The following is a 23,863-nucleotide window of genomic DNA, read 5'->3' as shown; positions in this document are numbered from 1 at the left end:
CAACCTTATTCAATTCGATCCAAATCCAATTCATGGCCACATACGTCCTATATAGATCTCAGATTAGACCTAGTCCGTATTCGTTTCTAAAAACATTATGCATGACAGGGAGACATGCATTTGATTAGGATCATATTCGATGTATATTTTTCGTTGTATTAGAAGTCAATTTAAGATGATTCAGGATGCTTGGTCTTGAATTTGACTTGCATATTTTACTTAATCGTTAAAAAAAAGTATATAATTTTTAATAAATTGATTGCATTAATTATAACGTTCTTGATGAAGTTTTATATTACTTTCAATTAATTCATATTTGTACTATTATTTTCTATTAATTTAAATATTTTCTTTTTCATTTCTTATTTATGTAAGTTCTTCACACGTTTTTCCTGTGTTTTATATGAACTTATGATTTTGATATTTCGGATCCATGATAAATCCGCATGCAAACTTAATCTTCTCTATCCAACCCGGATCCGCACTGACCCAGTACTACAGCGGCTAGGATGCGGATCCAGCTGCCTACCCCATGACTTGAGCATGCCCGACGCGCAGGCTCGAGCCTAATCGTTGCTTCTCAATTGTTCTCCCCCTTCCTCTCTTCCTCCTCCCGTCTCCCCTTCGATGGCTCGATTGATCTTTGCCAGGACCGTAGCCGGAGCCTCGCCCAGCCTCACAACTGCCGCCCGCCTTTTCAGCTTCCGTCTCCTCTCCGGCCGTCCTGAGAAGGTAGAGCTCTTCGAGCAGGAGATCCAGGCAGAGGATCCCTACTCGGAGATCGAGGTCCTCGGGATGCGACGCCTCGAGGAAGCCATACACGCCATCATAGTTCGCAGATCCGCTCCCGATTGGCTGCCCTTCATCCCTGGCTCCTCCTACTGGGTTCCGCCGCGCAGGCGCCCTCATGGTGTCATCGATCTCGTCCACAGGCTCACCTATCCGATGACAGAGGACGAGATCATGTCGTTCACCACGGATCGTGGCTGGCCTTCCTCCTCCTATTTTGTGGAAGGTAATGAAGCAGATAACCTTTTGACTTGTTATTGATACATATTTTGTGGCCTCATATTCATATTCTTTTGGGAGCTTTCGAATTTATAGTTGATGTTACTATAACTAGTAAAAATTTATGTGATCAAGGCGTCAGATTTTTAGTTTCTGGCGATGTCATCGCTTCTTCATAAATTAGTACCGTACCAGTCAATTCAAGTCCCCGATTTGAGAATATGACAATGGTATAGATCAGGCTTAAAACAATACGTATTTCTTATTCTGTTTATTTTTTGCCACTATTTGTAGATTGTCTTTCTCCTAAACTGGATTGTTCTACTAAGAAACTCATCTTACATAATTAACTTATGTGAATTTATATCAGAAGCCAGCTTTGTGTAATGAAACGTTCGGATTCTACAATGAACTGTTCGTTCATCTCGCATACAATTTTGTCACGAGAACATCATTCGTTTGGTGTTTCAGTCAGATTGACTCCAAGGATTATTCTAACAAATGCAAATATACATATCATGTACTTTCTTACAGTTTTTGTTCATTCTGTTGTTATTAATTGCTATCTTTATCACACAGGTTAGTGAGTACGGATCAGTAACCATGACTAGTTTCTCTATATGCCAAGTGATTTGTTCTGTGTACTTATGCCTTAACGACCCCGTTACTTTCCCTGTTACTTACTATTTACAAAGCAGTTCAGTCCATTTTTGTGCATACAATTTTTTTTTTTTAACAATAGAGTAAAACCAGACTTGGGTGCTTATGATAGTCATGTGTTTGGTGCTCTTAGACAAAGCATCTGCTTGAACAACTGGAGCTCAATGTAGATAGCATTAAGGTTAAACTCAGCTATGCCAAATTGGAACTTTTTTAGTAGTGTTGGAATAAACCTCTAACTAGTACTTAAGCCACGATACCGGCCTTACTGTATTGCAAAACGTGGATCTTAGATAACCCTTTATGACAGGTGTAATTACTGCAGGCATTTATTTATTTTTATCTACATGACTATTTGTCCGATGCCCCATCTCTCATCTCCAAAGCTTGCCGATCGACCAGTTAACCTTGTATGAGCTAACTCTGAAGCTAAAGTTGGCCAATGAAATGGAAGCCAAAGTTAACAAATTGAGGCATATGTTTCATGATTTCATAACACACTTGCAATTCCTTCATTGTTTAAGATGATGATGTTCTCGGCAAAATGTAGATAAAGTATTGCGGAAATTCATTAATCATATCATAAATTACTATTTTATATATTGTGAAGAAAATACTATATTACTTCATATTTTCTTTCTGGGCATATATCTCCATGTTGTTAAAGCTGGTTTGGTTTCTGCCAATGCTTTTAAGGTGGTCAATTTCCAGCAGAGTTAGGTTGTTTGTTAAATTTTAATAAAAAAAAAAGATATGCATCTGTTTTGCCAGTGGAACTCATTTTTCTTTCAAAGTCCCTTCACTCATGTGCCTCCTATGGACTACAGGTACACCTCTGCAACCAGTGAAGAAGAGCAAAGGGAGGACCAAGGTGCACTCTGATGATGAAGAACGCTAAACGTCACCCAACAGGTTGCCGTTGAGGTTAGTGTTTTGTTGCTTATACTTGTTTGGGGAGTACAATGAACAAAGAAACCAGGATAGAAATCAATCAAACTTAATTCTTCTGCGAGTGTGAATTTATGTGAGTGTCATCTTTGACATTGTTCAGCCCAAACTTAATGAATGTCAGTGCTAGTGAATTTGTTATCGGAATTGGTGAATCTGTGTATTAATATGCAGGCTCTTTCATGCTGCGACTTAAATGCCAAGCATTTCAGCTCCTTGTACACATGGGAAGGGAGATTGCGGCTGTTGGGTTCCAGTTCACCAATGCAAACTAGTCCTACCTTCTCTTCCTGCCCCCAGGCATTCAGATGTTGCAACTTTGGTAAAACTTTGCTCATAATGTGATCAATAATGATCTAATCCACTTCTGTTCATATCTATTCCGTAATGAAAATGATAAAATTGGCATGTGACAATGGACAATGCCTCATTTCCAGTCTTTGCCAACAATTAGGCTTTGTTGATTTGATGTTTAGGTGATGCATTAGTAGAGTGCAGGAACCTCAGCTCTGCAATATCTGGCTCAGAACCATTCAGATCTTCTCACCACGACATCGAAATCCTCCAAGGTAAACTTTGCCACCTTCCTTCAACTTTGTGGTTTGCTCTTTTTGGTTCTAGGAATAGGTGAAGTCGGTTATTATGTGGAGAGTAACTGATCAGTTGAATTGGTAGAGCCATTAATATTAACATTGGAAGGTAACCGCAGTCATTCTCTGTTGTGTTCCAAATTAAAATTTGAAGCTTCTTTTTTGTGAATAGATCCTTTTGTGATGCCTTGAGCTCTAATAGCAGTTTATGGGGCAAAAAGGATGAAGAAGATACATGAAGTTAATATTTGGTGATGTAATGGCTTCGTAGTAATTATTGTCTGATGCAGCAATTTTTGGGGAAGAGAAGAGGAATTGACGAAATATTTGGTGCTTCAAAACCTTAACAGTCATTGGTCTGACGAATGGACGACACCAGTTTCAAATTAGGAAGAGAAGCAACCTTAGTTTTGAGTCATTTTTGCCTGTTATATTTGCAAAAACATTGATTGTCATCGCACCCTTGAACCCCTGGGCGACAAATAGCATGATGGGCATTTCAATAGTAGGACATCATGGAGAGAGAGAGAGAGAGAGATCTTTGCATTATGGGTAAAATTGGGCTTTTATTTGTTATTTTATATGTTATCACACACGAAACATTAGTCATCTTAGTACCTTGGCTCTTTGAGTGGCACGACACTTGACAAGGCTCTCAAATAGTAGGATTGTCACTTGAGGCCCTCTGCTCACTTGTCATGTGGTCGTGTAGGTTTTTTGTTTGGATCATTTTCATGTGTTGTGATGACGCCAAATATTGATGGAGCATGACTTGCCAACCTTTGGAATTTGGAGACAAAAGTGTGTACCACAAGGATAATCGAGTAAAGTTGTCAAGCCTTCATAGTGACAATGTTGTAATATTCTTCCATGTTTGCTATTCCTCACGTAAAAATTATCATTTATCAGCATGTCGAAACACCTCTTAACCTACCGTAGGCTTTTTGGCGCCATGCCAAAAGACACAATTTTGCATGGATGGAAGTTGAATCCCTGTGAGATATTGGATTTGAAGTGTTCGAATGACCTTCGCTACTTCCTTAAGAAGCTTGGATGACCAAATTCTTTTTTCAAAAGAAAAATTAAACTTTAATTGTAGGAGGAAAAATGAACTAAAACACCATCATTCTCATCTGATCCAGCAAACCAAAAAAAAAACTCAGCAGAAGGATTCTTGAGACAAACCCAATTACATTTGTTATGCTTTGCAAAGCTAGACTTTGGGACTGAATGTTTGTTTATTCGCTTGTTGCAAACTGATTACATTTGTTTTACTTTGCAAACAGTGCAGTAGAAGGATTTCACTCACAAACGACATGTATTTACTTAGCTTGTTGTATCGCTACATGGGCAAAACTACCCGGACTAGTCATTTTCACATATGTGACACAAAACATAAATGGATCTTGGAATGGCACTTTGACCTCGTTGTGATATTTAAAAAATGTCAAACATCTCAATACCTTGCGACGATCATAACTTTTCAATCTGCTATAAGCATTAACTTTTCGATTTTCTTAATTATATAGCCGATAAATTCAGGAGAAAAATGTCTATGGGCCACAAAAGAGTTTTAGGACAAAATTACACCCGAAGACAAATGGGAAGGAAACACTCTTCTTATTGCCAACGGTCCTCATTTCTTTCCTGATGACCGTATCGTTTTGATATTTCGGATCCATTATAAATCCGCATACCATGCAAGCATAACCTTCACCATCCAACTCGGATCCGCACTGACCCGGTACTAAAGCGGGTAGGATGCGGATCCAGCTGCCTACCCGATTACTTGAGCGGACCTCTCGATCCTCATCGATCGTTCTTCCTCGTCCTCTTCGGCTTCGGGTCTCCCCTTCGATGGCTTGGTTGCTCTCTGCCAGAACCGTGGCCGGAGCCTCGCCCAGCCTTACTACTGCCGCCCGCCCTTTCAGCCTTCGTCGCCTCTCCGGCCGTCCCGACGAGAAGGTAGACCTCGTCCAGCCGGAGATCGAGGCGGAGGATCCCTCCTCGGAGATCGAGGTCTTCGGGATGCTACGCCTCGAGGAAGCCATACACACCATGATAGTTCGCAGATCCGCTCCCGATTGGCTTCCCTTCATCCCTGGCTCCTCCTACTGGGTTCCGCGCCGCGGGCGCCCCCCTGGTGTCGTCGAGCTCGTCAGCAAGTTCACCAATCCGATGACAGTGGACGAGATCTTGTCGTTCACTAGCGATCCTGTCTTGTCTCCCTCCGCTTATTTCGTGGAAGGTAATGAAGCAGATATCCTTTTGACTTGTTCTTGATATATATTTTGTGGCCTCATATTGATATTCTTTTGGGAGCTTTCGAATTTATAGTTGATGTTACTATAACTATTATAAATTTATGTGATCAAGGCGTCAGATTTTTAGTTTCTGGCGATGTCATCGCTTCTTCATAAATCAGTACCGTATCAGTCAATTCAAGTCCCCAATTTGAGAAATGACAATCGTATAGATCAGGCTTAAAAAAAATATGTATTTCTTATTCCGTTTCTTGATTGCCACCATTTGTAGTTTGTCTTTCTCCTAAACTGGATTGTTCTACTAAGAAACTCATCTTACATAATTAACTTGTGTGAATTTATATCAGAAGCCAGCTTTGTGTGATGAAATGTTTGGATTCTGCAATGAAATGTTCACTCATCTCGCATACAATTTTGTCATGAAAACATCATTCGTTTGGTGTTTCAATCAGATTGAGTCCGAGGATTATTCTTACACATACAAATATACATGTCATGTACTTACAGTTTATGTTCATTCCGTTGTTATTAATTGCTATCTTTATCACACAGGTTAGCGAGCATTGATCAGTAACCATGTGATGGAGAATCATCTAGCTTTACAAAATATTTCAAAAGGTTTATTCAAGGCAAAGAAATCAACAAAAAGTCGTCAATCAGTTGGTCTAGAAATTTTAAGAATTGTGTTGAAAATTAAAAAAAAAGGTCATTTGGTTTTTATAGGGACTCCTTTTGTATCAAGTGCACTCATTTACTATTTAGGTATCCTAGAAGTCACATTTTGAATTTCTAAAAATCATACTAATTTCCTAAGAGATTACTCTTGGGAATCACTGTCTTCATTAATTGTACTAAGCCTCCCAAAACATTATAGATAGTGGAGCTTGTCAATGGATTAAACATTTTTAGTTATGAATGAAAAAAGTTGCATCTTCTCTAGTCTCGTACTCTCCTCCCTTATTACATACTTCTCTTTCTTTCTCTTCCCCTCTCTTTCTCTTTACTTTCCTGCTCTGTTTCTACATCAATGTGGTATCAGAGCCCATTAAGAAATCTGCCCTATACCCCATTGGATTTCAACTAGTAACAAAAGCTTTGATCAACACTAAAGGATCCTTGCACTTCCAACGTCAACCCCTTGCATGTGGAGTTGAACTTTGGGCCGACTATTCTTATGGAATTGATGGACTACATAGGTCTCAGTGTCGGGTAAATTTTTGAAAATTTTACTAATGATTTTTTTTTGTTGGAAAGAAAAATCGTATATCTCATTAGATTATGGTCTTGATCAATCTCCCCTTGTTTTCTCGCCTTTTTTTTATCACCCTCTCTCAACCCTTTAGTTATGACTACACTACCATTAAAATTTGAACCCTTGAAGGTTGTCAAAAAACAAAAAAAGTGAGGAACAAAATAAGAACCATTGAAACTTTGTTTCTATTTTCTACATTACAACAATTAACAACCTCATTACCAAAAGGTAATTTGTCGATAGCATTAGAATCATGAATCGACGAGGTGAATACCAAACCAATCATTATGAATCTCTAAATCAATAGAGTGAGGTAGACACCCTTAGAATCAAGCTAGCAGATCATGACATGATGTTGAACCAGTTATGTGACTAAATTACCTAGGTCCTAAGAACTCTTTAACATCTTGAAAAACAACCCATGAATGAGGAGGTTGATGGGTCGAAACATATCTATTCTTCATAATCCATAACTTTAAATCAAAGAATTTTACCTAATCCCCAAGCCCAATCCGAACAAATCCTAGGTCTACCTATAGGGCACTTGTTCACAGTTATGCTCCAACAATTCCCGATGACCAAGCCTTAACCTCAACGATGAATTTTTAAAACCTACTAGAAATCCACAAACCCGAGTAAGGGGCTAACAAGTTCGGTTTGCTGACAATTTTGAGGAAATGACTAGAAGAGTCAAAGTGGATGTGTCGGACTTTGATGGTAGGTTTGACCCAAATGTGTTTATTGACTGGTTAGATAGCATGAAAGTCTACTTTGAATGATATGGAATGATTGATATTGAACATGTACGATTTGCAAAAATAAAACTAATAGGGTCCATTAGGAAATATTGACAATATATCCAATGTAGTTTCGAACAACGTCGAGAGCCTCCCATCACTCAATGAGAAGTCATGAAACAAAAACTTAGGGAAAAATATTTACCAACTACTTTCGAAGCCAATTGGTTGAACAATTGTTAAACCTAAACAATTGAATTCTAGTGTAGCAGAGTATTTGGCCCAATTTGAGGAACTTTTACTTAGGTGTGAAATATAAGAGGACTAAATTATCACTATATGAAGATTTGTTAATGGGTCGAGGTTTGACATCCAACGGAAGTCTCTTTTAGTTTCCCTAACACTATGGAGGAAGCTTCCTGACGAGCTCGTAAGTTTGAGAAGTACATCAAACTTTATCCAATTCGTTAAGTATCATCTCAATCTCTCAACACTAGAACTATTACCCAATCTACCCCAAGTAGTGGCTCTATCAAGTCAAAAATCCCCACTACTAGCAACAATCCTGGCCCAACCAAGAATCATCCTACTCATTCAACTACTCATTCTTAAACTAGTTGTTTTCAATCCAGTATCATTATTACCATATTAGAGGTCATATTATCTCTCATTGTCCTCAACATACCCTTACCTTAAAACAAGAATCAAAAGATCAAATCGAGGAAGTAGATCAAGTAATTGAATCCAAAGCCTACTCAGGTGATGAAAATGAACTAGAAATTGAAGATGCCCATGTTAATGTTGTTCGTATTGTTCTCTCTACCGCTAGTGATTCCAATAAATGAAAGAGGACAGTATCTTCCATATTTTTATTTGAAGCGGGAAAGAACTAGCAAATTAGCTATTGATGGGAATAGCACTATGAATGTAGTAGCCTCAAAATCTGCTATCAAGAGACTAAACCTTAAGGTAGGGTCACATCCGACCCCATTCAAAATAGCCTGGGTTGACAAAACAATTCTACTCTTGATTGAGAGATGCCTAATATCAATCAAAATGGGCGATTACCAAAATGAGATTTATTATGACATCCTATCCATGGAGTCGCATTAAACAAACAAGTTTAACTTTTGGCTAAAGGCTTACCTCAGTCCTTGCGCTATCATTGCCTTGTTAACCCCTAAGAAAGATGGGTCGTGGAGGACATGTGTGGATAGCCGAACAATCAACAAAGTAACAATAAAATATCACTTCCTGATTCCTCATCTTGAGGGGATGCTAGACCTTCTTGCCGGATCTAGTTGGTTTTCGAAAATTGATTCTTCAACTTGAGGAGATATTAGACCTTCTCGTTGGATTTAGTTGGTTTTCAAAAATTAACCTAAGAAGCGGATACGACAAATTTATATTAGACTTGGTGACGAGTAGAAAACAACATTGAAAACTTGATGGCATATATGATTGGCTAGTCATGCCCTTTGGTCTATCTAATGCCCCAAGAATTTTCATGTGCTTCATGAACCAAGTTTTACAACCCTACATAAGCAAATTTGTTGTAATATACTTTGATGGCATCTTGATCTTTAGGAAGACCAAAGAGAATCATTTAGAACATCTTCGATAGATTCTTACTACCCTTTGAGTTGCTAAGCTCTATGCCAATCCTAAAAAGTGTTAGTTCATACAAACTCATGTCCTATCCCTAAGCTTTATCATTTCTGCCCAAGGTGTTGCCCCTGATCCAGAAAAAATCCATGTCATTTTAGAATGGCTTGAGCCTAAAACCCTTTCTGAGATTCGTAGTTTCCATGGATTAGTCTCTTTTTATAGGAGATCCGTTAGAGGGTTTGGTTCTATCATGACACCTATTATCGATTACCTAAAGAAAGATGAGTTTTCTTGGACTCGGGCTGCTACCAAAGCCTTTGCTGACATCAAAATAAAAATGACCACCACTTCTATTCTTAGGCACCCTGGCTTTAGTAAACCCTTTGAGGTTACTTGTGATGCCTCCGGTATAGGCATAGGAGGAATTCATAGTCAAGAGGGTCAACTTATTGCCTATGGCAAAATTCTACGCGATTGTGCAATGTCTTAGGTATTAGCGATATTACCTTCCGTCGTAAGAGTTTGTCTTGTTGTCTAACTACCAGGACCTAAGGTACTTAAATGCCCAAAAGAAGTTAAGTGCTCGACATGCCAAGTGGGTTGAGTTTCTCCGCGAATACTCTTTTGTAATTAAGCATTGTTTTGACATTCAAAATAAAGTTGTCAATACCTTTAGTAGAATTTCTACATTCCTATCTAGTATTTACCATGAGTGTCAAGGTCATAGGATTCGAGCAATTAAAATAAGAGTATACGTAATATACAGACTTTAATCACATATATTGAGAAGTTCAAGATGGAAACCATTGTGAACATACGGATTTCATTCTTAAGGGTGGTTACCTTTTTCAATCTATTAGATTGTGTGTTCCCCGATCCTCCTTTCGTGACTTCCTTGTTGGGAAAATGCACATCAGTGGATTAACAGGTTACCTAGGTCGAGACAAGATCATTGCATTAGTCGAGGATAAATTTTACTGGCGTTCCTTAAAGCGAGATGTTGCTTGGGTGATGTCGTAGTATCGCACCTAGCAATTTGCCAAAACTCGCAAACACAATACTGGCCCATACACCCCATTACTTATTTTGCCTTCACCATGGCAAGATGCGAGTTTAGATTTTGCCCTTTGACTTCCCAAAACAACCTGTAGCCATAACTCTATTCTAGTTGTTGTTGATCAATTTTAAAAAATGGCCCACTTTATCGTACGTAACAAGACCAACGACGTCTCAGACATTGCTAAATTGTTCTTTCGGGAAGTGGTTAAATTAGATGGCTTGCCTTTAACCATGGTGTCCGATAAGGATGTGAAATTTGTTAGCTACTTTTGGAAAATTTTGTGAAAACAATTTGGCACAACATTGAAGTTCTCTTTGCCTTTCACCCCCAAACTAATGGTCAAACTGAGGTTGTTAATCGTTCCTTGGAAATTCTTCTTAGTTGTTTAGTTGGGGTGAAACTCAGAAACTAGAACTTAACTTTATCTCCTATAGAATTTGCATACAATAACACTATCAACTACTCCATCGGAAAAAGCTCATTTCAAATTGTCCTTGGCTATACTCCTTGCACCCCCATTGACCTTGCACCTATTTTACTTGGCTATCGTGCCTCGGAACTAGTCCACTCCTTCGCTCAACATATTCATGATTTGCATATCAAGATTTGATGTAAAATTACCTTAGGTAATGAAAGTTACAAGCTTGCTGTTAATGCACATCGTAGAAGCCAAGAGTTTCAAGCCATTGGTCCTTTCCCCATTATTCAAAAACTAAGATCTAATGCATATATACTTGATTTGCCTTTCGACCTAAATGTTAGTCTAGTTTTCAATATGGAGGATTTAACTCCATATCATGATACTTTTGAGCCTTCTCTATCTATCGGTGTTCTTGCAAGTGACAATCCTCCCAAAGCACCGATTCTCCCACAACACAAGACTGACGTAGAGGTCAATTTTGATGATCATCTTGTCATGTCTGCTACTAGCATTGCTCAACACTTTCGTGTCAAGTGACGTGAACGTCCAGTTTTTGGTACCACTTGGATTAGTTGCGAGGAACTTTGTGACTTTTCACTAGACTTATTGGACCAGTACCTTGCAAATCACTCTTCGGGATCGAGTTCTTTTTCATCAGGGAAGAATGATGGAGAGTCATATAGCTTTACAAAGGATTTCATAAAAGTTTATTCTAGGCAAAGAAATCAACAAAAAGTCATCAATTAGTTGGCCCAGAAATTCTAAGAGTTATTGAAATTTTTAAAAAAAATCTCTTTGTCTTTATAGATACTCTTTTTGTATTAATTACATTATTGTATTAAGTGCACTCATTTAGTACTTAGGTATCCTAGAAGTCACAGTTTGGATTTCTAAAAAGCATACTAATTTTGTAAGAGATTATTCTTGAGAATCAATGTCTTGATTAATTATACCAAGGCTCCTAAACCCTTATAAATAGTGGAGCTTGTCAATGGATCAAGCATTTTCAGATTTGAATGAAAAGAATTATATCTTATGTAGTCTCTTATTCTCCTCTCTTATCTCACACTTCTCTTTCTCTTTACTTCCTTACTCTGTTCTACATCGCCATGACTAGTTTCTCGGTACACTAAGTGATTTATTGTGTACTTATGCCTTAATGGCCTGTTTATTTTCCCTTTTACTATTTACAAAGCAGTTCGGTCCATTTTTGGGCACAATTTTTTTTTTTTTACAATAGAGTAAGACTTGGGTGCTTATGCTAGTCATGTGTTTGGTGCCTTCAGACAAAGCATCTGCTTGAACACCTGGAGCACAATGTAGATAGCTTTTAGGTTAAAGTCAGCTATGCCAAATTTGCAACTTTTTTAGTAGTGTTGGAATAAACCTCTAACCAGTACTTAAGCCACAACACTGGCCTTACTGGATTGCAAAATATGGATCTTATATAACCCTTTATGAAAGGTGTAATTTCTGCAGGCATTTATTTATTTTTATCCACATGACTGTATCGATGGCCCCATCTCTCACCTCCAAAGCTTTCCGATTGACCAGTTAACCTTGTATGAGCTAACTCTGAAGCTTAAGTCGGCCAATGAAATGGAAGCCAAAGTTAACAAACTCAGGTATATGTTTCATGATCTCATAACACACTTGCAACACGTTCATTGTTTAACATGATGATGTTCTCAGAAAAAAATAGATAAAGTACTGCAGAAATCCATTAATCATATCATAAACTAGTATTTTATATATTGTGAAGAAAATACTATATTACTTCATATTTTCTTTCTGGGCATATATCTCCATGTTGTTAAGCTGGTTTGGTTTCTGCCTATGCTTTTAAGGTGGTCAGTTTCCAGCAGAGTTAGGTTGTTTGTTAAATTTTAATTAAAAGAAATACAAGATATGCATCTGTTTTACTGGTCGAATTCATTTTCTTTCGAAGTCCCTTTACTCGTGCCTCCTGTGGACTACAGGTACAGCTCCGCAACCAATGAGGAAGATCAAAGGGAGGACCAAGGTGTTCTCTGATGATGAAAAAAGCTGAACGTCACCCAACAGGCTTTCGCTGAGGTTATTTTTTTGTTGCTTATACGAGGAGTACAACGAACAAAGAAACCTGGATAGAACTCAATCGAACTGAATTCTTCTGCGAGTGTGAATTTATGTGAGTGCCATCTTTGACATCGCTAAGCCCAAACTTAATGAATATTAGTGCTAGTGAATTTGTTATCGGGATTGCTGAATCTGTGTACTAATATGCTGGCTCTTTCACACGGCGACTTAAATGCCAAGCATTCTATCTCCTTGTACACATGGGTAGGGAGATTGCAGCCGTTGGCTTTCAGTCCGCCAATGCAAACTAGTCCTACCTTCTCTTCCTGCCCCCAGGCATTCAGATGTTGAAACTTTGGTAAAACTTTGTTCATAATGTGATCAATAATGATCTGATCCACTCATGGTCATATCTATTCCATAATGAAAATGATAAAATTGGCATGTGAAAACGGACAATGCCTCATTTCCAGTCTTTGCCAACAATTAGGTTTTGCTGATTTGATGTGTATGTGATGCATTAGTAGAGTGCAGGAACCTCAGCTCTGCAATATCTGGCTCAGAACCATTCAGATCTGCTCACCACAGCATCGAAATCCTCAAAGGTAAAACTTTGCCACCTTCCTTCAACTTTTTTGCGGTTTGCTCTCTTTTGTTCAGGGAATAGGTGAAGTCGGGTATTATGTGGAGGGTAACCAATCAGTTGAATTGGTAGAGCCATTAATGTTAACATTGGAAGGTAACCACAGTCATTCTCCGTTGTGTTCCAACTTCAAATTCGAAGCCTTCTTTTAGTGAATAGTTCCTTTTGTGATGCTCTGAGCGCTTACAGCAGTTTTTGGGGCAAAATGGATGAAGAAGATATATGAAGTTAAATATTTGGTGATGATTAAATGGCTTCGTAGTTAATTGTCTGATGCAGCAATTTGTGGGGAAGATAAGAGCAATTGATGAAATATTTGGTGTTTTAAAACCTTAATAGTCAATTGATCTGTGGAATGGACGACAACAATTTCGAATTAGGAAGAGAAGCAACCTTAGTTTTGAGTCATTTTTGCTTGTTATAGTTGCAAAAATATTGATTGTCATAGCACCCCTATAACCCCTTGGGCGGAAAAAAATAGGATGGGCATTTCGATTAGTGGGACGGTCATGGAGAGAGAGTGAGCTTTGCATTATGGGTAAAACTGGGTTTTTATTTTTTGTTATTTTACTATCATCAGGATGGTTGCAGCATGCGACAGTAAACATTAATAGGATCGTCAGTTGACAAAGCTACATATGTTTGATAAAGCTATGAAGTAATAGGATTGTCAGTTGAGGTCCTCTCCTTGTCATGTGAATATCTAATAATCTTGTGGCATTTCAAGACCTAAAGGTTGTTGTGTGTGAAGAATAGATACTTAAATTATTAGACTATGGGAAGACTTTCGAAATTCATACGGATGTACTTATGCAAGAAGGTCACCTGGTGGCTTACGAGAGCCACAAGCTCAACAAGACTAAGCGACGGTATCCAATGCACGAGAAGGAGATGATAGTGATACGAGTTTAGCGACACTACCTTCTCGAAACATGATTTATGCTAAAGACGGATATCATCATATTGAGTTACTTCCAAACTCAAAAAAAGCTCTCCCTAAAGTAACCATGGTAGCAAGACTTCCTAGCTGAATTTGATATAGCAATGAAGTACAAGCCCAAAAGAGCAAATATTATAGTTGATGATTAAACAGGTAAGTGAAGCTAGTTAATGTCGTGTAATTTGAAGGTGGAGGCTAAGCAAGTCAATTGCACTCTAACTTCCTTTCCAGGATCAAGGATGGATTGTACAGTGATTCCCATATAGTAACTTTGATACAATTGATCAAAAAAGATAAGGTATGATAATTTTAAGTCTAGGAGGGACTCGTCTATACTAAATAGAATAGAGTTTATGTTCCTCTAGCGGACAATTTGAGGCATGAACTTTTGAGAGAGTATTATGATTCCCTTTGGGCAGGACATCTGAGTATTCAATGAACGTTGGCTCTTATGGAGAGGGTCTTATATTGGCTGAAGATGGGGACATATATGGAGGAATATGTTCGGTTATGCCTTACATGCCAATAAGATAAAGTAGAGCAACGAAAGTTGATAGGACTTTTTGAGCTATTACTTATACCAGAAAGGTCATGAGAGAGCATTTCCTTGAACTTTATATCAAGCTTACCGACAGTAGAGAGACTTGGATTGATACTCATGGTGGTTGTTCAGTTTTCAAAGTATACAATATTCATCGTCGCACCCCTACATTGCTCAATGGAGGAAGCAACCAACTTGATGATGAAGTATTGGAGAGTCCCGTATAATATCATAAATGATCGAAACTTATAGTTCTTGGGACAATTATAGATCGACCTATTCAAATTGTTGAGATATAAGTTATACTTATCCACAAGCCTCTACTCTTAGATGGATGGCCAAATTAAAAGAATAAATTTGTTCATTGAGTGTCAATAGGATTTGGTGAAATTATTGGATATAGCTCAATTTCCTACAACTTGTAGCAGAGTTCTATATTCAACAAAAGCCTATTCTGGATCATTACGGGATAATAGTTGTCAACTCCCCATATCTTGGTAATAAGTTATATCAAAAGTGGCCTATCAATATATCACTTTGCAAAAAAAAATGATATCAAAATGTATATATTACATTGGCTTACTTGGAAAAGACGATAAAAAAGATAAAGAAGTGGATAGATCTGGGAAGGCGACTATAGGAGTTTAAAGTCGACGACTTGGTATTGGTAAAACTCCAACCAATATCACTTTAGTTCTTTAGGCATAAAGTGCATAAGGGATTGGTGCATAAGTATGAAGAGCCCTTTTTGATTATCAGCATGGTAGGTAATGTTTTATATAAGTTACAACTACCAATGTGGCTTAAAATTCATAACGACTTTCACATGAGCAACTTGAAACCCTATTACTCATATTCGTAAGATGCTTCCAAAAGTATTCTAACTCAGCTATATCCTACTAGAGCTTTATATGAAAAGTAAGTTGAAGTCATTTTAGCATATCGTAATACAAAGCTATCCAACAAAGCAGAACAGATCGAGTACCTAGTGAAGTGGCGAAATCTTCCCCGAATAGAAGTCAGTTATGAGCCTAAAGACACCTTGCAACATGAAGTAGTAGTTATTAAAGCCTACTAGCAAGCATCAATGAGGGCATCAATAGTTTAAGTGGGGATAATTATCACAAACAATTGTCGAATAACCACAGCACTTTCGTCAATGGGCCATTTATCACTTTTGTTTGCTTGTATATATATTTGACAGTATATTTTTACCTTATTTTTGTTTGAAAACTACGAATAGAAATAGTTTACAAGGCTATAGTGTGATCATTTACTAGAATGAGCAAAATTATCTCAGGATGATCCAGTTTTCGTGTGTCATGACCTATTTTCTACAAGCTATTGTGCGGAGCAAAATGTCAACCATCTTCACACCCCCAGAATCCCTCGGGTGGCACAGGCCTGGATGGAAGTTTGTAATAATATTGGACATTGATTGGATTTATAAATTTGCGTGTTAAGTAAATAAGAACTTATTAATGCGCTCGACACCTAGTGAGTAATCGTTTGCGAACTTACAACTATTCGTTTGCCTTCTAAAGTCTTTGTTTTTCTCCTTCTTTTCTTTTCTCTTTTGTACACCAAGTGTTTGTTGAATTACTTATAAAGTTATTCTCTTCGTAAGATATCGAGACTTGTTTATCGCTTATTTTTTAACGAATCAATTTATTCTTTTATAAGTTTTTTGGAACCCGAATAAGATTATAATTAGACTAATCATTTACGGACGAATAATGCAAGAATATCTCATCACTTAAACAATTCTAGTTGAATCCGTGAAATAAACTTAAATGAAGCATGACAATCCTGTCTTGGGAATTTGGAGACAATAGTGTATACCACGAGAATAATTAAGTTGTCAAGCCTTCGTAGTGATGATGTTTTTCTATTCTTAGATGTTTGCTATTCCTTACAAGAAAAAAAAAAAAAAAGTTATCATGTGTCATTACGCCGAAACACATCTGAACCTACCGTAGGCTCTTTGGCGCCATGCCAAAAAGCACAATTTTGCGTGGATGGAAGTTGAATCCTTGTGAGATATTGGATATGAAGTGTCAGAATGACCTTAGCTACTTAAGAAGCTTGGGTGAGTGACCATTTCTTTTTTTCCAAAAGAAAAATTAAACTTTACTGGTAAGAGTAAAAACGAACCAAAACATCACTCTTCGCATCTGATCCAGCGAACCCAAACCCGATTAAATTTGTTGTACTTCGCAAAGCTAACCTTTGGAAATGAATGCGAGTCTCGAGTGGAAGGATGATCGCATAGGACATCTGTTTACTCGCTCGTTGCAAACCGATTACATTCGTCATACTTTGCAAACAGCTCAGCAGAAGGATTCCACTCACGAAGGGCATATGTTTGCCCGCTCATTGCATCGCTGCATGAGCAAAGCTATCCACTGTGATATGTGACACAAAACATCTTTGAATGGCACACAAAATTGGACTGACCTCGTTGTGGGACACTCGAACATATCAACACCTCGAGTGACGAAGCTTTGTGACACAGCGATCGATCGTATGTCATGCTCTGTTCCTCGCACTAAGCTACCTCATTCAGACCAATAGACCAATGACCAATTTTGCATGCTGTGTGACTGCTACATGCGATCATGTTAGTCATCTCAACAACACCTTGAACTCATTCGCAATTGATACAAGACTGGATAAGACTGACAGATGCCCTCAACTTGCCTTCATGTGATGCAGCATATTAGTGATCTCAACAACTTGAAACCTGAATATGACTACATGACTAGACGAGACTCCCGAATAATAAGGCGGTTGCACTCATTTTGCCTTCACCTCGACCGTCGCATATCAAGATTCAAGAATCAGCAAATTTGATGGAACTCTGTTGCACAAAGTAACGCATGAAAAGAATGACATGAAAGATACACGCACCCTCTCCTCTCCACCTTGGTTCATATGATGCTTCAATTATTGTGCTCCAAAGGTGTTCTCTCAGATGCTCTAATTGATTACTCAAGCTGACTACATGATTTCTTCCTTTAGCAGCACTATAATCTCTTCAAACTTTTCTTCCTTGCATCCATCTTTCGTCTATCTACCTGAGCTTTTACAGCAACCATCCCTTCCGTCTTTTGAGCTGCTGATGCTCCAACAGTGGCACTTTCTGTTGGAAGATCGGGAACAGCATTCTCATCTCGAGCATTTTGTGCAGGTACTTCTGTGGGCACAGTTGATGGTGCAGTAAGCAGTGGCATTTGATCACCAGAAACCACGTTCGCTTGATCCACATTCAGAGCTGTAGTAGACTCAGAGATGCCCGGCTGGCACTTGGGTTTTGGTTTAAGGGCATGAATTCCAGTGTATAACCTGCATAAATGCATCATACAATTATTTTCTCCTACTTGTTTTAGCCTTCCATGAAAAAGTAGACTGTATAATTGTGACTATTAGTACCAATGTAAAATGGTGGAGCATACAAGATCAGAACCTAGTTAGGATGCCCAACTAGTTTTATGATAGAAAGAGAAAAAAAAAAATGAAAGAAACTTTACCTTGCATGCTTCGCGTACTCCTCATAGTTTTCAAGCAACATTTTTCCAGCTTGTTCATTCAGGGCAGACTCGGGAAATGGTTCAATCAGCAGGCATCTTACCACCTGTCACACGAAATCAACATGTAGAGCACTCATTTAATACAAGAAAACTTATTATTTGTTCATCAAGTAATATCAGGGTCTTAGAAACCAGTTTTCAGGTTGGTGCTAAAACATAGCCTTGGAGTGTGGAAAAAGGAAAGATAAAAAGAACAGTTGATTGCCAGGATTCTAAAATCACTCTCTACAAGTTGGATTTTTCTATGTTCAGATTGTTCAGATAGAAAGTTATTATTTGTTCATCAAGTAATATCAGGGTCTTAGAAACCAGTTTTCAGGTTGGTGTTAAAACATAGCCTTGGAGTGTGGAAAAAGGAAAGATAAAAAGAACAGTTGATTGCCAGGATTCTAAAATCACTCTCTACAAGTTGGATTTTTCTATGTTCAGATGGAGACATGAGCTTACAATCAGAACATGTCTTAGTCCAAGACTTGGATTCCAATCCTTCTTCAGTGTGTTGACACAAATTTCACCATTTGTCGCAATGTTTGGATGAAATATTTTGGTTAGGAAGTAGCCTGTGGAAGCAGAAGAAAAGTTGATACAATGCAACTAGTAATTCTTTTGTAATCAAGATGAAAAAGAAACAGACACGGTCGGATTCAATATTTAGTGAATGACCTTTTGGAGGTGACTGGGGGAAGTCATGAGACAATAATAGCTTCATGCGGAATGTACCGTTCTCATATGGTGTTCCAGCTGCAAAACACATGTAGCACAAACTTGTCAAGCGTTAGACTCAATGCTAAATTAAAATGGAATGATGCTACATCTTTCGATCGCCTACCAGGACCCTCAATATCAGCAAAAATAGTAGTAAAGTCATCATCATTTACAACCACTTTTATTCCTTCCGGAGGTGATTCATCTAGGTTCTTGAGTTCCCTTGCTAGCTGTTTGATGACATTTGGTGGAAGATTCTCATTGGTTGCCTGCTTGCAGTAACAAGCATTAAGTGGCAAAAGAAAACACACATCAGTGGATTTATCATATGTATGAATCCCCAAAAATATCTAAGTTGAAAGTGGAATTGCTTATGTACCATTGCTGGAAAATATGTAGGTTTCTTCACTTTAAAGATTAGCTCTCAGGATGCTTTATCCAGGCATTAATTGAGTTGAATCACAGCACAATATTCAAATTTGCCAAGACAAGTCTGCAGAAAAAATACTATAAGCATTAACTTTTCAATATTCTTAATTATATAGCAGATAAATTTGGGAGAAAAATGCCTTTGGGCCACTCTTCTTATTGCCAACCATAAAATTCCACCCATTTGAAGGAAGCCACATAAACACTTCAGTTCTTCAAGGAAGCATCCACGGCTTATACATGCTAGATACTTGCAAAGTTTACTTTCATAAATTATTAACTTATTTAGACTCATCAAACATTATTAACCACATAATTGCAAGGTTTACTTTCATAAATTCATATGATAATAATGTTCTATAAGATATGCCACCTTGATTCTCAAAGAAGAGAGAACTTGCAAATAACCAAACAAAAGTTGGCGAGATGAGATTTTGCTCAAATGCATAGCATGAGCAATTATCAATGCTGCTAATGATAAAAAAAATGATACACTGGACCATGTGCAGATGATAAAATACAGGTAAAATGGTTAAGAAGCTTGGAAACCAAATGATACAAAAACACACAAAGATAAACAGATAAACACATCTTCACCCAATAGAATTTATTGAATGCTAATATTTGCTAAAAAGGATAACAGCAGAGTAATTTTTTATTTTCAATATTAGTATAGATTTTCTGCATAACATGATATTGTGGTTGATGGAGATGGTACACATGGTCCCTCCAATTGAGCAATCTTCATATGCCAACACGACAGCTGACACGACAAGACCGAAATTATTTCTTGATTCATGATTGGGACCAACACTACGCCAACTCTTTGTCTCTAAATTTTGTGTGTGTATATATATATATATATATATATATATATATATATAATCATTAACAGGATCCACTGGAGCAAGCTCCGATACCTGTTGATCCTCATATTGCATCTTATGACGTTGGACATACTGGAGGCTAGCACATAGAAGGTCGGTGCACACAAAACCAACAAATCATAGATTTTACGTTCAGAATATAGGAGGTCAACACATCAAAGACAGGCTCATCGGAGGTCATGACATCCTAACGTGTTTGGTACCAACTAAAATTGACAGAAATCAACCACAAATCATTGAAACATAACATTACTAGCTGAAATTGATCCATATCGGACCAGTAGCCCAAGCCTGCACACTAAAGATCCGTTTTGCTCCTTTCAAGAGCCCGTGGGAATATACATACATATGTACACACACACACACACACACACACACATATATATATATATACATGAACATAGACTACCACCTCATACCAGATAAAACTAGTGTAGAAACTGCTCTAAGTTTAGAACATGTCACAACAGCTAGCTGAAGGAAAGAATACAGAGGGTTCAAAGCAAATAAGTCTTTCATGCTACCTAATCAGACTGCATTATAGACACTTAATTTGATCGGAAATAATAGTTCAGCTAGTCTTTTTGTTCGATAACATTACCCATCTAGTATCAGGAACGCCCCCTTATTCCTCCAGTCTCTAAAACCCTGTAATGTGATAAGATAACAATGCATATGCTTTCTTCAGAGTTTCGATGTGTCTCCAAAGTAACTAGAAAACACATCTTTGTACGCCGTCACACTTGAAGAAAAGGTAAGAGAGCCAAACACGAAACCCTAACTTGCTCATGATCAACGACAAAGAACATCGTTTCAATCTTGGGAACGAACTCATCCAAACCAATACCTCCCACAGGACAAAATAACATCAAGAAGAACGGAAAAGATTGTTGCTTCAGCAACTCCTAACGAAAGCAGAACACTGAAATCCAACCTACATAACCATTTCCAGCGTACCGAACAAGAAATTAAGACCAGCAACAGTATATGAGGCCAGATCTTGCGGTCAATCAAAGCAAGCAAGAGAGAGAGATGCGATCACTCACCCGAACGGGTTGAGGGGAGCGAGATCCCAAATCAACGATTGGGGCAAGCGTTCACGGCAGACGAGACCAAGGGGAGCGGCTATAAGAGTGCAGCCAGCAGTGCGTTCGCCGTTGAACACAGCATTACCAAAATGCCCCTTAATCGATCTCCGAATTACCAGATCTGCGCGTTCATTGCCTTCACCGATGAATAAACCGGGAATACCGGCGTTACGAGTTGACTATTATACCCCCCATCAGTGTGATCCGATCCCGGATCTTTTACACGGCATATGTGAATTGACGAGAGTACACTTGGATCAGACCGTTGTAGCCGCGTCGGTCCGCAGGTAGCCGTTGCCTGTCGCCAGCTAGCGGTGCCAGCCGCCTTGTTATTTTAGTTGGGATTTGGACAACGATGCCTTATTTTCTATTGGATAGGGAAAAATAATTTGGTGGGGACGAGTTGGGATATATATATATATATATATATATATATATATATATATATATATATATATATATATATATATATATATATATATATGATATTTTATCTAAAAGTTATAATTATTAGATTTTTATGAGATAAAATCCGTCTTGCTGTTTAATGATAGGTTTTTGTTAATTGCTCTTGAATTAGATTGTTTGAACATACTAATGATACGACGATACAGTCATTTCGATTAAAGCATCTCAAGTTGGGTTGGGTTAAGTCATATTAGATTAGGTCGAGTTGGAACTATAAAATTAAACGAAGAAAGTGACAAATGTCATGAGTTACACTAAATAATCGAATGTAACCTTGACGATTCCTTTTGCTCTTGATGATTTGTGCTCACAGTAACATTTCTCGACGTTGAGTTCTTCTTCTTGATAGCAATCCTTGAAAGCGATATCTTTATTAATTTAATATTTTAATATTTGAATTGATTAATATGTTATTATATAAAATAATATATTTTAAATTAAAATTCATTTGTGAACGTCATATATATATATATACATATATATATATATCATTCGATGTAATATTTTTTTATAAAAACTTTTTATAATCTGACATTGATTCATTGCATGCACCGAACCCAAAACTAAACTAAAGAACCCATCTGATATAATCTAACCACCGGCAGATACACGAATCTTGTAGACTTTTGTTAGGGACCCACGCCACGTAAAATGTGGTGAAGGAAGGAGGGACCAGGCACGCCAGGTGTTTGATGCAATGCATCAATCAGGGGGTTTGATTTTTTTTGGCGTCACCCACCTCTACACACCATTTAATAGCCCTCCGCGCAATCATGACCGTGACCAAGACGCCAATAATTCGTTATGTACTTATAATAACAATGAATCTGAAGGGAAAAGAAAGATCAGTGAGCAGCCAAATCGAGATTGATTTATCCGACTGCATCAGATGCACATAAAGACATGCATCTGCAGTCTCCGCCGGCGGGAAGAATTGTGGTTGTCATGGGTTGTTTTGGTGGGATGGACATCCAGTCATGAATGATACAGACCTTGTTAATTAGGTAAATATGTGTTCAACACGCATGGCTTCCTTTGAACTCTTTCTATTCTCTATGGTGGTCGAACCGAATACTAAAAGATTATTCAAAGTAAAGAAAGCTTTGTCACTTATCCTTATAAAAATATTGAAATGTATAAATTTGTCTAACTCAGCTTAATCTTTCAATGTAAAAGACATATGATGCGATCAAATTTGCATACATTCACACTCATCCTTACAAAGACCGGCCCTCCTACCTCCGCTCCACCTCGCACCTGACCTCCATCCGGGTCCTCGACGCCAGCCTAAACTGCCTCCGCTCTCTCCCCGACGGCGTCGAGAGCCTCGTCCCCGACGGCGGACCACCAAAGTCCTCAGCGTCAGCCAAAACTTCAGGTACCTCCGCTCTCTCTCTCTCTCTCACTCCATCGGGCTCCTCCCCTCCCTGGTCGACATCAGCGTCCTCCCGGACTCCATGGTGTGCCTGGCTGAGCTCCGAAGCCTCCGAGTCGAAGGCAACCCGCTCGTGCGCCCGCCCATGGAGGTCTGCGAGCACAGCATCGGCGCCTTGCGCGAGCACCTCAATGCGAGGAACCGCAGCTAGTCGACGCGTCCTTCCATGATGCAGCATTCTTGGATCAAGAAGCTGGTCGAATGCGGGACCTTGACCGACAACATCACCCCGAGCAACATCGATATCAGAGATGAAAATGATGGGTTATTGCTCTCGGACTACCGTTCGATTGATGGGCTCGCTTCGCCGACGTGCGTCGGCAAGTTCTCACCTCGACGACTGTTCTCAACTCGACGGGCTTCGCCAAGAAAGCGTCGCGAGTGATCTCCATGTCGTTCGTGGCTAGTTGGAACACGACATTCTGTGCGATGATGTGTCTTTGCGTACTTATAAAGGCTCACAGAGGACGAGTGGCTGTCAAGCTGCCATCACACAATCCCGTCTCTGTTCCGCTTCTCTTTCGTGATGCT

The 23,863-nt window shown here is 38.6% G+C and overlaps 2 protein-coding genes and 1 pseudogene across 3 annotated transcripts; 2 read left to right on the top strand and 1 right to left on the bottom strand.

Moving 5' to 3' along the window:
* The first annotated feature begins 523 nt into the window (after positions 1–523).
* On the top strand, positions 524–13,016 carry LOC135584706 (uncharacterized). Of its 2 annotated transcripts, XM_065105725.1 has the most exons (4): positions 524–1,015; positions 2,496–2,592; positions 2,791–5,454; positions 12,528–13,016. In XM_065105725.1, exons 1-2 carry the CDS (start codon positions 628–630, stop codon positions 2,564–2,566), a joined length of 459 nt encoding a protein of 152 aa, XP_064961797.1. In that variant the 5' UTR covers positions 524–627; the 3' UTR covers positions 2,567–2,592; positions 2,791–5,454; positions 12,528–13,016. The 2 variants fall into 2 exon arrangements, with proteins under 2 accessions (XP_064961797.1, XP_064961796.1); XM_065105724.1 differs by lacking the exons at positions 524–1,015; positions 2,496–2,592 and having other exon boundaries at positions 4,958–5,454.
* A 4,275-nt stretch (positions 13,017–17,291) lies between these two features.
* Positions 17,292–21,542, bottom strand: LOC135610790 (ubiquitin-conjugating enzyme E2 22-like). The gene is made up of 7 exons (XM_065105723.1): positions 21,388–21,542; positions 19,405–19,518; positions 19,150–19,294; positions 18,984–19,061; positions 18,768–18,880; positions 18,261–18,364; positions 17,292–18,075 (listed from the first exon to the last, which is right to left on the bottom strand). Exons 2-7 carry the CDS (start codon positions 19,405–19,407, stop codon positions 17,757–17,759), a joined length of 762 nt encoding a protein of 253 aa, XP_064961795.1. The 5' UTR covers positions 19,408–19,518; positions 21,388–21,542; the 3' UTR covers positions 17,292–17,756.
* A 1,128-nt stretch (positions 21,543–22,670) lies between these two features.
* Positions 22,671–23,829, top strand: LOC135608794 (plant intracellular Ras-group-related LRR protein 1-like; annotated as a pseudogene).
* Positions 23,830–23,863: the final 34 nt, after the last annotated feature.

This window comes from Musa acuminata, chromosome BXJ2-4 (genome assembly GCF_036884655.1).
Source record: "Musa acuminata AAA Group cultivar baxijiao chromosome BXJ2-4, Cavendish_Baxijiao_AAA, whole genome shotgun sequence".
Lineage (NCBI taxonomy): Eukaryota > Viridiplantae > Streptophyta > Magnoliopsida > Zingiberales > Musaceae > Musa > Musa acuminata.
The sequence above is the reverse complement of the archived record's forward strand: the minus strand, read 5'-3'. Positions and strand labels throughout refer to the sequence as shown.